The sequence below is a fragment of the Primulina eburnea genome, chromosome 10, assembly GCF_022965805.1.
Source record: "Primulina eburnea isolate SZY01 chromosome 10, ASM2296580v1, whole genome shotgun sequence".
Classification (NCBI taxonomy): Eukaryota; Viridiplantae; Streptophyta; class Magnoliopsida; order Lamiales; family Gesneriaceae; genus Primulina; species Primulina eburnea.
Genome location: NC_133110.1, coordinates 29,876,993 through 29,896,364, shown reverse-complemented (window position 1 = coordinate 29,896,364; position 19,372 = coordinate 29,876,993). Strand labels below are relative to the sequence as shown.

Genomic DNA, 19,372 nt, shown 5'->3' with positions numbered 1-19,372 from the left:
AGTTTAGTGAGTGGGATAGCTATTGACGAAAATCCTTCTACAAATTTTCTATAATAGCCTGCTAATCCCAGAAAACTTCTTATCTCTGTCACTGTTTTAGGTTGAGGCCAATCTTTAAATGCCTCCACTTTCTTAGGGTCTACTGACACCCCTTGTTCTGAGATTATATGACCTAGGAACGCCACACTTTTCAGCCAGAATTCACACTTCTTGAATTTGGCATAGAGTTCTTTCTCTCGTAATGTTTGCAAAGTAAGACGCAGATGCTCACTATGTTCTTCCTCACTTGGTGAGTACACCAAGATGTCATCTATGAACACTACCACGAACTTATCGAGATACGGTTTGAATACTCGGTTCATAAGATCCATGAATGCTGCAGGAGCATTGGTTAGACCAAACGGCATTACCGTGAATTCGTAGTGCCCATACCTTGTCCTAAAAGCAGTCTTAGGGATATCTTCTGTTTTGACTTTTAACTGATGGTAACCTGACCTGAGATCAAGTTTTGAGAAAACTTTAGCTCCTTTTAACTGATCGAAAAGATCATCTATTCTCGGGAGTGGGTACTTATTCTTTATGGTGATCTTGTTTAGCTCCCGGTAGTCGATACATAGCCTCATGCTTCCGTCCTTTTTCTTTACAAAAAGCACTGGGGCTCCCCACGGTGATGCACTGGGGCGAACATGCTTCTTGTCCAGTAGCTCTTGCAGTTGTTCCTTCAGCTCTTTTAATTCAGCTGGAGCCATTCGGTATGGTGCTTTAGAGATTGGTACAGCACCAGGGACCAAGTTGATTTCAAATTCTACTTCTCTATTGGGTATCTCTCCTGGTAATTCTTCGGGAAAAAGGTCTGGAAATTCTTTAACAATTGAAATTTCTTCCAACTTTGGAACTTCTTCTCCTTTAACTTCATTAAGTACAGCTAGGTAAATATCTTCTCCTCCCTTTATAGCCTTCCAGGCTTGTGAGGCTGACAGTAGGGATCTTCTTTCTTTGGATTTCCCGTGAAATAAGACTTCCCTCTTTGCTGGAGTTTGAAGTCTAATTTCTTTCTTCTGACAGTCTACTATGGCATGGTTCTTAGCTAACCAGTCCATTCCAAGAATGATGTCAAACTCCACCATATTGAGTTGAATCAATTCTACTTCAAAAGTTTGTTTGCCGATGCAAATTTTACAGTTTCGATATACTTTGTGAGTTTCGATTATTTTACTAGCCGGTGTTGCTACTCTTAACGGTTCACTAAGAATATCATGCTCAAGTTTAAGCTTCTTAGCATATCTTCTAGACACAAACGAATGGGTGGCACCACAATCAAACAAAGCATATGCAGGCATTTTATTGAGTAAGATGGTACCTGCCACAACTTCGTTGCTATTATCGGCTTCCTCTTGGGTTATGGCATAAACCCGAGCATTTGTTTTGTTTTCATGTTGTTTGTTGGGTCCCGACCCTTTGTCCTTGTTGTCTGGACAGTCTTTAATTCTATGGCCCACTATCCCGCACTTGAAACAAGCGCCTGTCTTCCGATAACATTCCCCAATATGTTTTTGTCGACATGTGTCCCACCATTTTCCTTCGGTGCTACCATTACTGCCAAAACTTCCTTTGAAGGACCCTCCTGAATAATTTGGTTTCTTGAACTTGAGATTATTCTGCGTGGATTGATTGTTCAATGGTCTCTTGTTCTTGTTTTCTTCTTCTCGTCGCTTGATATCGGTTTCTGCACTCATTGCAGCGCCCATCAAGTCCGCAAAGCTGCTTGGTTTGTACACTGCCAGTGCCGACTGAATTCGGCTGTTTAGTCCTTTCTTGTAGCGGTGCATTTTTAACGTCTCATCTGACATGATTGTCGGAACGTAAGTTCCTAAATCGTTGAATTTTGACGTGTACTCCATTACTGTCATATCTGGTGACTGTCTGAAATTCTCAAACTCATTCAGCTTTTGTAGACGAAACTCGGCCGGATAGTATTGTTTCAAGTATTCTCTTTTGAAAATTTGCCACGTGATATCTTCTACTTCAGCTAAAGGTAGCGACACAGTTTCCCACCATTTCCTAGCCCGATCCTCCAATAACGGGGTCACGACTTCCACTCTCAATTCTTCCGGTACCTCCAGTAGATGTAGTTGTGTTTCAACGTTCTTGAGCCAGTTGTGACTGACTTCCGGATCTGGGTTCCCATCGGAAGTTGGAACTCGATTCCTTCTGAGAGATTCATAGTGATACTTAATCCCACGTGGCTGAGGTTCTTGGGGTGGTTGGATGGCGTTGGCCAGTGGATTCACAAATCCTTGTAATGTTGCAGCGACGATAGTTGCTATTGCCATCATATCCTCTTGACTGAGGTTTACTCTGGGTGGTGGCGGTGGTGGTGAATTATCGTTTTGGTTGGCATCCCGAGCGTTACGGTTGTTTCGGGGTGGTCTGCCTGCCATCTTCGAAAGGATAGATTTTTGGAGCTGTTCGAATTTTTAGAGAACAGATCAAGGTTGGGTTCAGATTGGGATGCACTAGGCATTTGCCAAAATTTGACTTTGTCAAATTTTGTCTATCAAAATCCCAGCGGGATTATGAACCTGGTAGCTCTGATACCACTTAAATGTCACGCCCCGAGTCCGAATCATCGGTGACATCGGGCATTGTTTAACAATTAAATTGAAAACAATAAAGCCTCGTATCAAATCAAACCAGTCTTTTTCATAAATGAAATATTGTCTTACAATGACAAAGGAATAAAATACATCAGAGTTTCTAATAGCGGAAACGAAAGAAAAGCAAAATGTTGAATTCTGATCTTGATCTCTGATTCACCAACCCCAGAAAGCATCTTGCTCTTCCTCATTCAGTTGCTCCTCATTCTTATCTGAAATTTGTAAGGGGTGAGTGTTTTGAGAAACACTCAGCAAGTGGGGGTCGATCGATTCCGAAGATACATATAGAACTTAATTCCTTAAAACATTTCTTTAACATACTTTCAAAACTAATATTCTTAACTTGGCACAACGGAAACGAATTGAATAAGAGACATAACTTACCAAATGATTCAGAACAAAACAGAAGCAATACAGATCATTTCAATTCGGAACAGAACATATCAGAACAGACAGAACACTGTTACTCATCTCATTTCCATGGTCAAATTGTCCCCAATATGTTAGTCCTCTAAGGGGTGAGGCCAGAACATGGTTTTATACCCACCAATGGGGGCCGAACAGAACATGGTTTTATACCCACCAATGGGGGCCAGACAGAATCACAATTCTCGTCCCATTTCAAATTCGAATCGTAACAGTGCAAACAGAATTCAGAAGTATCAGACAGAACTTTTCAGATTTTCAGATTTCAGAGTTTTCATACTGACACAGCGGAATCAAAGAATTTCGAAGCACAGAAGAGAACACATAATCGATCGAAATTTTAAGATAGAATGTCTTAGCAATTTTCGAAAATGAAGACACACATACATGCATGTCATGATATACATATTCAAGTTTAAAAATACAAACGAATACATATCAAAAACCCACTTACCTGAATTGTTATATGAAATTCTTTCTTGGAATTCCCGCAGCACCTCGGCGTATTTTTCAAAAATACTGCTTTCACTTCGACAGTATGATGACGCAAAACTCCAGCACATCAATCGCCCGAGCTTCTTTTCTTCCTTGAAATTTCGGCCGAGTGGTTTGAGAAGGGGGAAGAAGCCGAAATTTTGAGGTTTTCTTGGGGTAACCTTTTCTATCATCCTAGAGTCCTATTTATAGAAAATCCCTTGCCCCTTTGCCTCCCCTTAGCCGTCCCCTTGGCCTCCAAGAAATGGAGTAATGGTGGTCAAAGGTTATTAAATCATCAAGCTCCATACCAAGCATCAAAAGCCATTTCTTGCATCATTATTGTGTCTTGATCTCCTAGCTCATCCTTTAGCTCTTCCATGGATTTCCTCAAAGATCATTTCTTACACCATTAGCTTGTCCAATCCTTTAGCTCTCATTTTAGGACAAACATAGTCTAGCTTCCTTGAGCTGAAAGATTGTGTCCTTGAGCTGGGGTTTTACTCCTCCCTTGGCAACACTTAAATGGATACGGTTACTTGTAGCTTGACCTCCTGTTGAGCTAATCCCCGAGCTTAGAATCTACTTTCTCGAGTTAAATTTGATGAGATTTAAGTTATTATTCCAGTTGTTTAGTTAAAATAAAAATTACTGAACTCATTTTAAATAATTTTTATATTACTTACTTGATTTGCTTCGGTCGAAATTTTCGGGTTCTCACATAGATAGCGTGGAGATCCGGGCTTTGAAGCAACTTAGGATTCAGCACTGACTTGTAGTTGAACCTAGTTGGATTATTGTAGATCATACAATAATTGTATGTTATGTTTAATATGTAATTTGAATTTAATTACATTACGTTTCCGCTGTATAATTTAAAAAAAAAATTTAGACCCTGTTTATTATAATTGTTTGACTTATTCCTAACGACGATTAAGGAATGAATTAGCGTCCGGGTCCCCACAATATGAGATGCTCATTTGATGAGTATCATGAAACTCATATTTGGAATATTGTATATTCTAAATAGTTCCTAGTCGATTCAGCCGCCGCTAAGAAGGATATAAGCCGCTAGAGTTCGAGACTAATATCTGCGATGTGAGTACCATGTTTCATTGGTAGGGGACATTGTGATGTTCGAGCATGCAGATATGTGCTCCGGGTAGAGTGCACTAAACAACCCTCCATAAAAGGACTTTCCAAGTGGTTCTCACTTATCGAGTGGAAACAACCTGGTTTATGGTTTTACACCATTAGTCCTTATGACCCGGGACAACATTGAGACTCTATGTGCTAGAATTACACTTTGACTTGTTTACCGACTCTCAAGGGGTCATCAGGTGGCAAGGTTGGGTGTTTTGTCGAAACATATAGGAGTTGATGCATTGTAGTCGGGGTGTCACCGCTTACCTTCGGGTATGGATATCCTATGTGTTATCATGTGTATGTAGGTTGAAATCTCTGATCAGAGTATGGTGGTAATTATGAATGGGTTTCATAGATTACACCATCGATGCAACTACGACATGACACATAGTATCGATTCATTGACAACTCTCGATAAACCAATGATTGTCGAATCGGTCGGGATATATGAGTTGAAGGAACCGTACTGTACGCTAACCATAATTGAATGGTTCTTGCAGGCACTATTATTTGATACCTAGGGAACCATGTAAGCGATGCTGCTAGGCGTTTAACATGGTTGGTTGGGTACTATCAGACTTGAGTTCTGACATTTTTGTTATCTAGGAGTTGATAAGTAAGAATGGAGCAATTGGGGTATGCTAATATAAGGACATGTTTAGTCCGAATCACATGGTGATGTGAACCCACGGCTAGTTGTATCAATGAACCATTGAGGGCCACACAAGTACTAGCTTTCTAGATCCCGTTGAGAGAAATGTAAATTTTAATTTATGGAAGTGTTCCTAAATTAAAAGTTGGCCAAACAAATAATGTATTTGAAAATTGTGATTTTCATAAACATTATTATGGACTAAATTAAATTAATTCAAGTGTTGAACTAATTAAACACTAGTGGGCCTAATAGAGTCCAAATAATTATATTAATTCAAGTGTTGAATTAATTAAGCGATATTGGGTCTTGTAGAGCCCAATTAAAAATAATTATTAGACTAGTGGGCTTGAGTAAAATCAAGCAATGGTTAAATGGTCTCAAATGTGTTTGGAACATTTAAATAAAAGTCCATGGGCTTTGTAATTGTTACAAACCCAAATAGAAAGGCATGCAAGGGAGGTGAAAGATTGGGAGACAAATTTTTCTATTATCTAGGCATGGCATGCAACTTTTTTACTTTAACTTTTCACAAAACAAAAAAAATGTCTCTCCTTCTCTCCTAGCATGAATAGTGGCCGAAATTACTATTCATTTTCCCCTCATTTTTCTTTTTTCAATTGTTGAGGAAAGCCTACACTTCTCAATGAAAATACTCTAATTTTTCTAGTGTAAAATTAGGGTGGTTCTAACTAGTTGGTGGTGGGCCTAATTTTGAAGGAAAGATTCAAGAACAAGGTGAAGCTTGTAGATTGTCTTGCCATCAAGAGCTTAGTTGTATATCAACTAAGTTGGAGCCATCATCAATCTCAAGAGATTGATAGGTAATTTCTAAAAACACTATGAATGTCATATTTTGTGTTTATTGTATTTGCTACACATTAAATCAAGGTGGCCGAAAATATTCATGAAAAATTAGAAATTTTAAACTTCTGTTACGCTTCCGGTCACCGTAACCGATCCCCTTTCACAAATGGCCATAAAGGTGGAACAACAACTCAAAAGGCATGGACTTGGCCGCACCAACCAAACTGGAGGTACGTCTTCTTCTTGGCGACCAAATGTGGCAAAACGTGATGATAGTAAAGTGTTGACCAAGCCTAAGATTGAGACAAAGCAAGAGGCACCTAGACACGGAGTGCAAGGTAAAACTGAAATTCCTTCCACTCGTTCTAGAGATACTAAATGTTTTAGATGTCAAGGGTTGGGTCATATTGCTAGTGAGTGTCCTAATAAGAGGGTAATGTTTTTGAATGAGTATGGTGAGTATGAGTCTCAAAGTGAGGGAGATGGCGAGGGTAGTGATGATGATATGCCTGCGTTGGAGGATCCCGATGAGGGATATGTAGCGGTTATAGGAGAAGCGCTAGTGACTAGGCGAACCATGAGTGCCCAAGTCAAGAATGAGGAGACTAGCCAAAGGGAGAATTTGTTCCACACTAGATGTTTTGTGAATGGTAAGGTTTGCAATGTAATCTTAGATGGGGGGAGTTGCATTAATGTGGCTAGTGTTGAGATAGTGAAAAAATTGGGATTGCCTACAATAAAACACTCTCAACCATATAGGCTTCAATGGTTGAATGATTGTGCGGAGGTGAAAGTAAATAGGCAAGTTCTAGAGTCCTTTTCTATTGGGAAGTATGTGGAAGAGGTTTTGTGTGACGTGGTGCCCATGCATGCTTGTCATATTTTGTTGGGTAGACCATGGCAATTTGATAGGCACGTTACTCATGATGGGTTCAAAAATCGTTATTCATTTGTTTTAAAGAAAAAATCCATTGTATTCCTTCTTTTGTCCCCAAAGCAAGTGTTGGAGGACCAATTGAAAAAGAAAAAGAGAGATGAGGCCAAAAAAAGGAGTGAATTAAAAAGTGAGATGGCCTTTGAAAACAAAAATGAAGTGGCTGAAAAAAAAGAGTGATCAAAAGAGTGAGATAGCCATAAAAACAAAAAAAGAGAGGAAAGAAAATGAGGGAAAAGAAAAGGAGAGGAAAGAGGCCAAAAAGAAATCATATATGGCCCAAAAAGGTGAGTTAAAACAATTGTTGCACACACATGAACCACTTGTGTTAATTCTTTACAAGGAGATCCTCCTTAACACAAGTGATATAGCCGGATCCCTTCCGAGCGTTATTGTTTCACTTTTGCAGGAATTTGAAGATGTGTTTCCGGAGGAGGTACCTCAAGGCTTACCACCATTGAGGGGAATCGAGCACCAAATTGATTTGGTGCCCGGGAGTGCATTGCCAAATCGTCCGGCTTATAGGAGCAATCCGGAGGAGACTAAGGAGCTTCAACAGCAGGTAAGTGAGTTGTTAGATATGGGTTTTGTGCGTGAGTCCATGTCACCTTGTGCGTTACCTGTTTTATTAGTTCCTAAGAAAGATGGCTCATGGCGTATGTGTGTAGATTGTAGGGCAATCAATAACATAACCATTAAGTATAGGCACCCCATACCTAGACTAGATGATATGTTAGATGAATTGCATGATTCTTGCATTTTTAGCAAAATTGACTTGAAGAGTGGCTATCATCAAATTAGGATGAGGGAAGGTGATGAGTGGAAAACTGCGTTTAAAACCAAGTACGGGTTGTGGATGGTTATGCCTTTTGGCTTAACTAATGCACCTAGCACCTTTATGAGGTTAATGAATCATGTTTTGCGTGCACATATAGGAAAATTTGTTGTGGTATATTTTGATGATATCCTAGTGTATAGCAAAAACTTGGATGAGCATGTTAACCACTTGAAACTTGTGCTAATCAAATTAAGGGCTGAAAATTTGTATGCTAACTTGAAGAAATGTGATTTTTGTACTAGCAAACTTGTCTTCCTTGGTTTTGTGGTAAGCTCACAGGGTATACACGTTGATGAAGACAAGGTAAGTGCTATTCGAGATTGGACAACGCTTACTACTGTTGGACAAGTCCGAAGTTTTCATGGTCTTGCAAGCTTCTATAGGAGGTTTGTAAAAGATTTAGCACATTGGCAGCTCCAATGACGGCAGTGATCAGGAAGAACGTTCCATTTCATTGGGGCGAGGAGCAAGAGAAGTCCTTCAATCTCATTAAGCAAAAATTAATTAATGCGCCTTTACTTGTTTTACCTGATTTTTCTTATACTTTTGAAATTGAATGTGATGCTTCAGGTGTAGGTATTGGTGGAGTGTTGATGCAAGGAGGGCGGCCGGTGGCATACTTTAGTGAGAAGCTCAATGGAGTAGTGCTGAACTACCCCACGTATGATAAGGAGTTCTACGCACTTGTGAGGACCCTAGAGACGTGGCAGCACTACTTGAGGCTTAAGGAGTTTGTGATTCATACGGATCATGAATCCTTAAAGCACCTTAAGGGGCAACAAAAGCTGAACAAGCGGCATGCCAAGTGGGTGGCATTCATAGAGACATTCCCCTACATCATCAAATACAAGCAAGGTAAGGAAAATGTAGTGGCCGACGCACTATCACGAAGGTACGTACTAATCTCTACCTTGGAGTCAAAAGTTTTGGGGTTTGAGCATGTGAAGGAATTGTATGTGTTAGATGAGGACTTTAAGAGTTTGTTTGAAACTTGTATGCATGGTCCACATGACAAATTTTATTTGCATCATGGTTTCTTGTTTAGAGAAGATAGGTTGTGCATCCCTAAATCATCCATTCGTGAACTACTTGTTAGGGAGGCACATGGGGGTGGATTAATGGGACACTTTGGTGTGGCTAAAACTTTGAGTGCATTACATGAACATTTCTATTGGCCACACATGAATCGTGACGTTGAGCGTGTTTGTGAGAAGTGTATAACTTGTAGACAAGCTAAGTCTAGGACACAACCACATGGATTATATACACCACTTCCCGTCCCAAGTGAACCTTGGGTTGATATCTCTATGGACTTTGTTTTGGGGTTACCTAGGATAAAGAAGGGGAGGGACTCTATATTTGTTGTTGTGGATAGGTTTTCTAAGATGACACATTTTATTGCTTGTCACAAAACCGATGATGCTTCTAACATTGCGGACTTGTTCTTTAGAGAAGTCGTTAGGTTGCATGGCATGCCTAGGACTATTGTGTCTGACCGTGATGTTAAGTTTTTAAGTTACTTTTGAAAGACTTTATGGGCTAAACTTGGCACTAAATTAATGTTCTCTACGACCCGTCATCCTCAAACTGATGGTCAAACTGAGGTAGTAAATAGGACGCTAGGAACTTTATTACGTGCTATCCATAAAAAGAACTTAAAGAGTTGGGAAAATTGCTTGCCATTTGTTGAGTTTGCATATAATCGTTGCGTGCATTCTACTACTAATTATTCGCCATTTGAAATTGTGTATGGTTTTAATCCTTTAACTCCGTTAGATTTGATGTCTTTACCTGTGAGTGAAAGGTTAAACATGGATGGCAAGAAGAAGGCTGAATTTGTTAGGAGTTTGCATGAGAAGGTCAAGGCCAATGTTGAAAAGAGAAACGAACAATATGCTAAGCAAGCCAACAAAGGGAAGAAGAAGGTGATATTTGAGAAAGGTGATTGGGTTTGGTTACACTTGAGGAAGGAAAGGTTCCCTGAAAAGCGTCGTTCAAAGCTATTACCTAGGGGCGATGGACCATTCCAAGTTCTTGAGAGGATCAATGACAATGCCTACAAACTCGACTTGCCAGGTGAGTATAATGTTAGTTCTACTTTTAATGTTAGTGACTTGTCGTTGTTTGATGTAGGTGATGAGCTAGATTTGAGGACAAATCCTCTTCAAGAAGGGGAGGATGATGCGAACATGGATGGCCAAGCTCTAAGGAAAGCATGGGATCTGTTGCAGTTGCTGGAGGGACCAGTCACGAGGGGTCGACTAAAGAAGTTCAAGGAGGCACTACAGGGAGTAATGAGTAGGCATGAAGGGGTCGTGATGCATGGGAGTTTGTTGGAAGGCCAAAGGAATATGATTCAAGCATTAATTTCATCAACCGAGTCTACAAGGACCCGACGACGGACCCAGGCACGGGGTCCGTGCCCTATTACATTGGCGAAGACAGTGTCTACACGGAGGTGAGCACGGGGTCCGTGTCCCTTGTTTCCAGCTGAGCTTATTCCCGAGTGTACACGGACCCGGACACGGAGGGCTACACAGGGTCCGTGTCTTAGAGTTTTGGGCGAGAAAATTTACCTTCTTTAGAGTTTTATTTTGTTAGGAAACTAGATTTTTGTTATCTTTTTGATATAAGACCTATCTTGGACGAAATTTTACACACAATACACATTATTTTGAGTTTCATCAAACTTGTGAGATTTTCTCTCAACCTTTTCAAAGCTTAGCTTTGTAAATCCAAAATCAAACTTATCAAAGTTTTTAACTTTGTGGCGTTTGTCGGTCGATCTTGTGCGGATTGTCGTAGGCATCGTTCTTCGAAGGTTCGTTCTAAATTTCGATTGTTTATTCCGTGTTTATTTGTTGCTAGACTTTTCGTAGTCTAGAGGTGAATATCACAACAATACTTGATTAAAAAGATCAAGAAAACAACACGAATCTTATTATCGTAATTGAATAGAGGGAGCGGATTCTCTTTTAATCATATTTGCTATTTATTCGTGTCAAGATTCACATCACCTAGGCAACCCCAAAATAAAGTTCATATAAATGTCAATCCAAGTTCTTTTTAAGAATAGCACGCAAAAGTGTTCCCAAAGTTCTGTTGACAACTTCAGTTTGTCCATCCGTTTGAGGATTACAAGTAGTAGAAACACACAATTTTGTGCCAAGTTTAGCCCATAAAGTATTCCAAAAGTAACTCAAGAATTTAACATCGCGACCAGAAACAATAATCCCAGGCATGCCATGCAACCTAGCGACTTCTCTAAAGAACAAATCCGCCATGTTTGAAGCATCATCGTTTTTATGACAAGCTATAAAATGTGTCATCTTAGAGAATCTATCCACAACAACAAAAATAGAATCCCTCCCCTTCTTAGTCCTAGGCAACCCCAAAATAAAGTCCATAGAAATGTCAATCCAAGTTCTTTTTAAGAATATCACGCAAAAGTGTTCCCAAAGTTCTATTGACAACTTCAGTTTGTCCATCCGTTTGAGTATGACAAGTAGTAGAAACAAACAATTTTGTGTCAAGTTTAGCCCATAAAGTCTTCCAAAAGTAACTCAATAATTAAACACCGCGACCAGAAACAATAGTCCTAGGCATGCCATGCAACCTAACGACTTCTCTAAAGAACAAATCCGCAATGTTTGAAGCATCATCGGTTTTATGACAAGCTATAAAATGTGCCATCTTAGAGAATCTATCCACAACAACAAAAATAGAATCCCTCCCCTTCTTAGTCCTAGGCAACCCCAAAATAAAGTCCATAGAAATGTCAATCCAAGTTTATTTTAAGAATAGCACGCAAAAGTGTTCCCAAAGTTCTGTTGACAACTTCAGTTTGTCCATCCGTTTGAGGATGACAAGTTGTAGAAACCAACAATTTGTGCCAAGTTTAGCCCATAAAGTATTCCAAAAGTAACTCAAGAATTTAACATCGCGACCAGAAACAATAGTCCTAGGCATACCAAGCAACCTAGCGAGTTCTCTAAAGAACAAATCCGCCTTGTTTGAAGCATCATCGGTTTTATGACAAGCTATAAAATGTGCCATCTTAGAGAATCTATCCACGACAACAAAAATAGAATCCCTCCCCTTCTTAGTCCTAGGCAACCCAAAAATAAAGTCCATAGAAATGTCAATCCAAGTTCTTTTTAAGAATATCACGCAAAAGTGTTCCCAAAGTTATATTGACAACTTCAGTTTGTCCATCCGTTTGAGGATGACAAGTAGTAGAAACCAACAATTTTGTGCCAAGTTTAGCCCATAAAGTATTCCAAAAGTAACTCAAGAATTTAACATCGCGACCAGAAACAATAATCCCAGGCATGCCATGCAACCTAGCGACTTCTCTAAAGAACAAATCCGCCATGTTTGAAGCATCATCGTTTTTATGACAAGCTATAAAATGTGTCATCTTAGAGAATCTATCCACAACAACAAAAATAGAATCCCTCCCCTTCTTAGTCCTAGGCAACCCCAAAATAAAGTCCATAGAAATGTCAATCCAAGTTCTTTTTAAGAATATCACGCAAAAGTGTTCCCAAAGTTCTATTGACAACTTCAGTTTGTCCATCCGTTTGAGTATGACAAGTAGTAGAAACAAACAATTTTGTGTCAAGTTTAGCCCATAAAGTCTTCCAAAAGTAACTCAATAATTAAACACCGCGACCAGAAACAATAGTCCTAGGCATGCCATGCAACCTAACGACTTCTCTAAAGAACAAATCCGCAATGTTTGAAGCATCATCGGTTTTATGACAAGCTATAAAATGTGCCATCTTAGAGAATCTATCCACAACAACAAAAATAGAATCCCTCCCCTTCTTAGTCCTAGGCAACCCCAAAATAAAGTCCATAGAAATGTCAATCCAAGTTTATTTTAAGAATAGCACGCAAAAGTGTTCCCAAAGTTCTGTTGACAACTTCAGTTTGTCCATCCGTTTGAGGATGACAAGTTGTAGAAACCAACAATTTGTGCCAAGTTTAGCCCATAAAGTATTCCAAAAGTGACTCAAGAATTTAACATCGCGACCAGAAACAATAGTCCTAGGCATACCAAGCAACCTAGCGAGTTCTCTAAAGAACAAATCCGCCTTGTTTGAAGCATCATCGGTTTTATGACAAGCTATAAAATGTGCCATCTTAGAGAATCTATCCACGACAACAAAAATAGAATCCCTCCCCTTCTTAGTCCTAGGCAACCCAAAAATAAAGTCCATAGAAATGTCAATCCAAGTTCTTTTTAAGAATATCACGCAAAAGTGTTCCCAAAGTTATATTGACAACTTCAGTTTGTCCATCCGTTTGAGGATGACAAGTAGTAGAAACCAACAATTTTGTGCCAAGTTTATCCCATAAAGTCTTCCAAAAGTAACTCAAGAATTTAACACCGCGACCAGAAATAATAGTCCTAGGCATGCCATGCAACCTAACGACTTCTCTAAAGAACAAATCCGCAATGTTTGAAGCATCATCGGTTTTATCACAAGCTATAAAATGTGCCATCTTAGAGAATCTATCCACAACAACAAAAATAGAATCCCTCCCCTTCTTAGTCCTAGGCAGCCCCAAAATAAAGTCCATAGAAATGTCAATCCAAGTTTTTTTTAAGAATATCACGCAAAAGTGTTCCCAAAGTTCTCTTGACAACTTCAGTTTTTCCATCCGTTTGAGGATGTCAAGTAGTAGAAAACAACAATTTTGTGCCAAGTTTAGCCCATAATTTATTCCAAAAGTAACTCAAGAATTTAACATCGCGATCAGAAGCAATAGTCCTAGTCATGCCATGCAACCTAACGACTTCTCTAAAGAACAAATCCGCATTGTTTGAAGCATCATCGGTTCTGAGAGAATCTATCCACAACAACAAAAATAGAATCCCTCCCCTTCTTAGTCCTAGGCAACCCCAAAATAAAGTCCATAGAAATGTCAATCCAAGTTCTTTTTAAGAATAGCACGCAAAAGTGTTCCCAAAGTTCTATTGACAAATTCAGTTTGTCCATCCGTTTGAGGATGACAAGTAGTAGAAAACAACAATTTTGTGCCAAGTTCAGCCCATAAAGTCTTCCAAAAGTAACTCAAGAATTTAACACCGCGACCAGAAACAATAGTCCTAGGCATGCTGTTAAAAAATGAAATTTCAGGAATTTTGGTATATGATAAATTAGAAATCAACCGCGGTTAGAAATTCTCAACCGCGGTTAGAAATTCTCAACCGCTAGTTTTCAACCGTCTATTCCTTATGGTTCAGTCGTTTCATTTAAGAGATCTACTTATTGCTTTCCAACATTCCCTGACCGGTTGAATGCAATTCAAATTCTCGAAAGTCAACGATCTCACATCAATTCCAAGGAAGATATGCATTAATAACTCTTTCCTAGAAAAGACATTCAGAGACAGTTTTCATATCCTACTGCTGCATGTACAGTCGCTCAAAGGAGTAAACCTCAAGAAAAGAGCTTCAAATTTATGATAAGCAAAAGGAAGTTTAAATACAAGTATTTATTGCTCATAAATGAGAAAATGACTCATCTGATTCAGGAGCTCAGGTTTACGGTAAATGTACTTTCTGACCGTTACATCACTCGGTTATATTATCTGGAAAGAAATGAAAGCTAGACAAGCAAGCTACACAACTCTAACACTGATTGAAAGAAGTCTTTCAGCTTGCCTTCACAAAAATCTTAGAGCGCATTCACAGTTCATATCTTCATTATCGCTCATTTGCACGCAGCTTTACAGTCACATATTTGATCTCTCAAGGATCCTTTCGTGCTACCAAAACAAACTACTGCTTTATCAATAACCTATGGTTACTTGATTAAAGTTTGGAAGTCTGGTGAACTGAGGGTTCGTAAACATCCAGAAGTGTAAAGTGATCACTAGGAGTTCCAAAACAGGCAATGGGATAAGTCCTGATTGGATTGGGCTGTTACAAACGATTTGTAAAGTCAAAGTCTTTTAGTGGATTCCTTCCTACCAAGGAAGAAGGGGTGACGTAGGAGTATTTAATCTCCGAACATCCATAAAATACTGTGTCATTTATCTTATGCAATCTGTTATTGATATTCTTGTTGTTTAGATCACTAAATATTTGAGAAATATCTGTCAAAAGGAAGTGAACCATCTTCCGCACATTTCTGTGGTTCACCTCTTTCGACCGTTTGAGAGAGAAGTATTTCGAACCGCCTAAAAACGGTTGAAAATATATTTTACAAAAGAAAATGTGAAAGAGTTCATTCACCCCCCCTCTTAACTCTTTCTCGATCCTAACAATTGGTATCAGAGCGGGTTCTTCTCAAACATTGATATATCTTGAATAATATGGCTTCTTTCAACAAAATCCCTATGTTTTCCAAAGAAGATTATGACGATTGGAAAATTCGTATGCAGGCACATCTGGCAGCTCAGGATGACGATATGTGGTTTGTAATTACTGATGGACCAATGAAGATAATGAAAGCAAACACGGCTGTTGGGATAACTGAAGGTGCTCATCAAATGATGGAGAAGCACAGATCTGAATGGACCGCTGAAGATAAAAAGAAAGCAAACTTAGACAACGTAGCAAAAGACATTCTCTATAAAACTCTTGATAAGAACATGTTCGCCAAAATCAAGACCTGCACTACTGCAAAAGAAATATGGGAAAAACTCACTCAACTGTGCGAAGGAAATGATCAGACCAAAGAGAACAAACTGACAGTGGCTATTCAAAAATTTGACAATGCAAAGATGAAGCCAGGAGAAACTCTTGCAGAATTTGATGAGCGATTCAGCAGCATTATCATCGAACTTACCTCACTTGGAAAAGAATACTCCAACAGAGAAATTGCTTTAAAGGTCATGAGAGCTCTTCCCAGAGAGTGGGATGTGAAAACAATAGCTATGCGCGAATCCAAAGATCTAAACAAACTGGAACTACATGATTTATTTGCTGATCTCAAGGCATATGAATTTGAGCTAGGAATACGAACTGAAGAAGAGCCGTCCACAACCCAACAAACAAAAGTCTTGGCAGCAGCTACAGTGACTCTTCCGGTCGAAGAGTCCACAAGTAAGAAATCGGCTGAGCAACTAACCAATGAAGCTATGTCTTTGTTCGTTAAAAAATTTGGTAAATTTATGCGCAAAAATCAATCTCAAATGAATAAACCTTACTTCAAAAAAGACCATACTGAGGATGGTAAAGGGTGTTTTAACTGTGGAAAGAAGGGACATTTTATTGCAGAATGCAATAAGCCAAAGAAGGATGAAAAGAAGCCGGAAAATAGAAGACGATTCAAAAACGACAAGAAGTTCTTCAAGAAAAGGAGTCAGAAAGTTTTGGTTGCAGAAGAAGATAAAGGCAAATGGGCTGAAACAGAATCAGAAAAGTCTTCTTCTGAAGAATCTTCGAGTGAAAGTGAAGACGAAAGAGTCGAATGTCTTATGGCCAAGGAAGATCAAGAAGCTACTGATGAAATGGTATTTGATTTTAATTCTGAAGAATTTACACGTGAAGATCTTGTTACAGCACTTAACGAGATGGTGAATGAGTTCAAAGGACTATATAAGAAATTCAATGAAGCTGATACAGAAAAGAAAGACTTGAAAAACAAACTAACTCTCTCCAGCTGTTCGCAGCACAAAGAGGTTGAAAGTTTAAAAGTCAAGCTAAGTCTGATAGCAGCTGAGAATGATGATTTACGAAAACTGTTCCATGCTACTTTAAAAGAAAACAAACGTTTATTAAGCACCATCAACATGTGGAACAAGTCCTCTGCTTCTCTTGATAAGATACATGAAATGCAGAAACCAGCCGGGGATAGAACTGGGCTCGGTTACTGCATAAATGATTGTAATACCTCAGAAGCTTCAACTCAACCGTTGCTAGAAAAAGACAGTTTAAGATCAATTAAATTTGTCAGATCTAGCTCGGTATATGAACATGATGAGCCTACGGTTCAAGGCATTCAAAACATAAATCTTAAGAACAACGGGAGGCGATGTGGTTTGGGTTATGAATCCAAACAATTTTGGCACAAACTCAGGCCAAATCCAACTGGATACGAAGGGTCAACCAGACATTACTTAAAAATCAGACCTTACAATTACTACAATTGTCGACCAGTTCAAAAGATGTATAGATTGAATGATGATAATCAAAGGCCCAAACAACATGTACTGCATTCACCAGAGTCCACTTTTGATCATGATTACCCTGGAACATATCAAAAAAAATCCGCAAGGATAATTCAAGTGTGGATTCCTAAGGGGCTAATTAACCCTGGACCCAAATAAAAGGGGTACCAATCTTTCATTGTCAGGAACTAAAGAAGAAGAACATAGAAAAGTCATCATGATTCCTAGACAGTGGATGCTCAAGACATATGACTGGAAATAAAGATCTCTTATCAGAAATTGTAGATCTCAAAGGACCAACAATCACTTTCGGTGACAACTCTAAAGGTAAAGCTATGGGTAAGGGTAAGATTACTCATGGCAAAATTATCATCAAAGATGTTCTGTTAGTAGAAAACTTATGCTACAATCTGATCAGTATAAGTCAACTTTGCGACAATGGGTACACGGTTGAATTTCATAAAGAAAAATGCATGGTTAAAACCACTGCAGGTTACACAGTGTTGACTGGTTATCGAAGTCAAAATACTTATAGGGTAGAATGGAATGATCAAAATTTAAATACATCTACTTGTTTCGTTGCTTTAAATGGAAATAAAAATTGGCTATGGCATAAACGACTAAATCATCTAAATTTCAAATCCATCTCTACCATTAGTAAGCTTAAGTTAGTATCTGGACTGCCTAACGTTGATTTTGCCAAAGATAAAGTATGCAATGCTTGTCAGCTTGGAAAACAGGTTCGATCAACTTTTAAAAGCAAAGGTAGACATTCTTCAAATAAATGTCTAGATCTTCTTCACATGGATCTATTTGGACCAATCCCGGTAATGAGCTTAGGGGGAAAGAAATACACTCTCGTTGTCATTGATGATTATTCTAGATTTACATGGGTAATATTTCTTGGCTCCAAAGATCAAACTGCTGATCATCTAATCAAGCTGCTCAAGAGACTTCACAATGAAAAGAGGGAAAACATTAACAGAATCAGAAGTGATAAAGGAACTGAATTTCTGAACAAATATCTATCATCCTATCTTGAAGATCATGGGATTAAACATGAGCTATCAGCTGCAAGATCGCCCCAACAAAATGGAGTAGCAGAAAGAAGAAACCGCACATTGAAAGAAGCAGCTAGAACCATGCTGGCTGAATACGGTATCTCGCAAAAATTTTGGGCTGAAGCCATTAACACAGCATGTTTTACTCAGAATCGATCTATGATTAATAAAAATCATGAAAAGACTCCATATGAAATATGGACCGGCAAAGTGCCAGAAGTGGGGTATTTTCGCATCTTTGGCTGTAAGTGCTTTATTCACATAAATGGAAAAATACATCTCACTGCATTTGATGTAAAGGCTGAAAATGGCATCTTTCTGGGATACTCAGCAGTAAGTAAAGCATATAGAGTATATAATCAAAAATCTCTCACTGTCGAAGAATCCATACACGTTGTATTCGATGAATCATCCATATGTCATGACAATAGCAATAGCAACATGCATGATCTAATAAATAATTTTGAAGCTGCTAATCTTGAAGCTAGCAATGATGAAGATGAAATAGACTTACGAAGAACAGGTGAAACAATCTTCAAAGAGAATCCAACCGGTCAAGACAATTGTCAACAAACAAATGATCAAGAGAACAACCATCAACCACAGATTACACCACTGGCAGAAGAGGCAACAGAACGAGAAAATGACATCACTCCACCAACCGAGGAAGATCAATATGGACCATGTCTCCGGTGGAAAAAGGATCATCCACTCGAACTGGTCATTGGTAACCCTACTGCTCCCCTTAGAACTAGAAATCAAATGATAGGTGAATTTTTGCAAGCTGCTTTTGTTTCTCAAATTGAACCCAAGAAAATTGATGATGCTCTCCTAGATACAAACTGGATAGAAGACATGCAAGAAGAACTTAATCTGTTTGAAAGAAACAGAGTATGGCACTTAGTATCTCGACCTAATGATGCTAATATAATAGGAACTAGATGGGTTTATAGAAACCAAAATGAATGAAAGTGGTTTAATCATAAGAAATAAGGCTCGTCTAGTGGCTCAAGGATATAGACAGGAGGAAGGAATAGACTTTGATGAATCTTTTGCCCCAGTTGCTCGATTAGAAGCCATTAGAATATTTCTAGCATTTGCAGCTTTTAAAAACTTCAAAGTATATCAAATGGATGTTAAATCTGCCTTTCTAAATGGTATGCTAAATGAGGAAGTTTATGTAGAACAACCACCCGGTTTTGTTAATCATATAATTCCTGACTATGTTTACAAATTGGATAAAGCGCT

General features: G+C 38.8%; 1 protein-coding gene across 1 annotated transcript; it reads right to left on the bottom strand.

Annotated features, from left to right (window-relative positions):
• Positions 1–450: 450 nt before the first annotated feature.
• LOC140802842 (uncharacterized) lies at positions 451–2,441 on the bottom strand. Its single transcript, XM_073158459.1, has 3 exons — positions 1,361–2,441; positions 645–1,144; positions 451–495 (listed from the first exon to the last, which is right to left on the bottom strand). The coding sequence occupies exons 1-3, from the start codon at positions 2,439–2,441 to the stop codon at positions 451–453; spliced, it is 1,626 nt and encodes a 541-aa protein (XP_073014560.1).
• Positions 2,442–19,372: the final 16,931 nt, after the last annotated feature.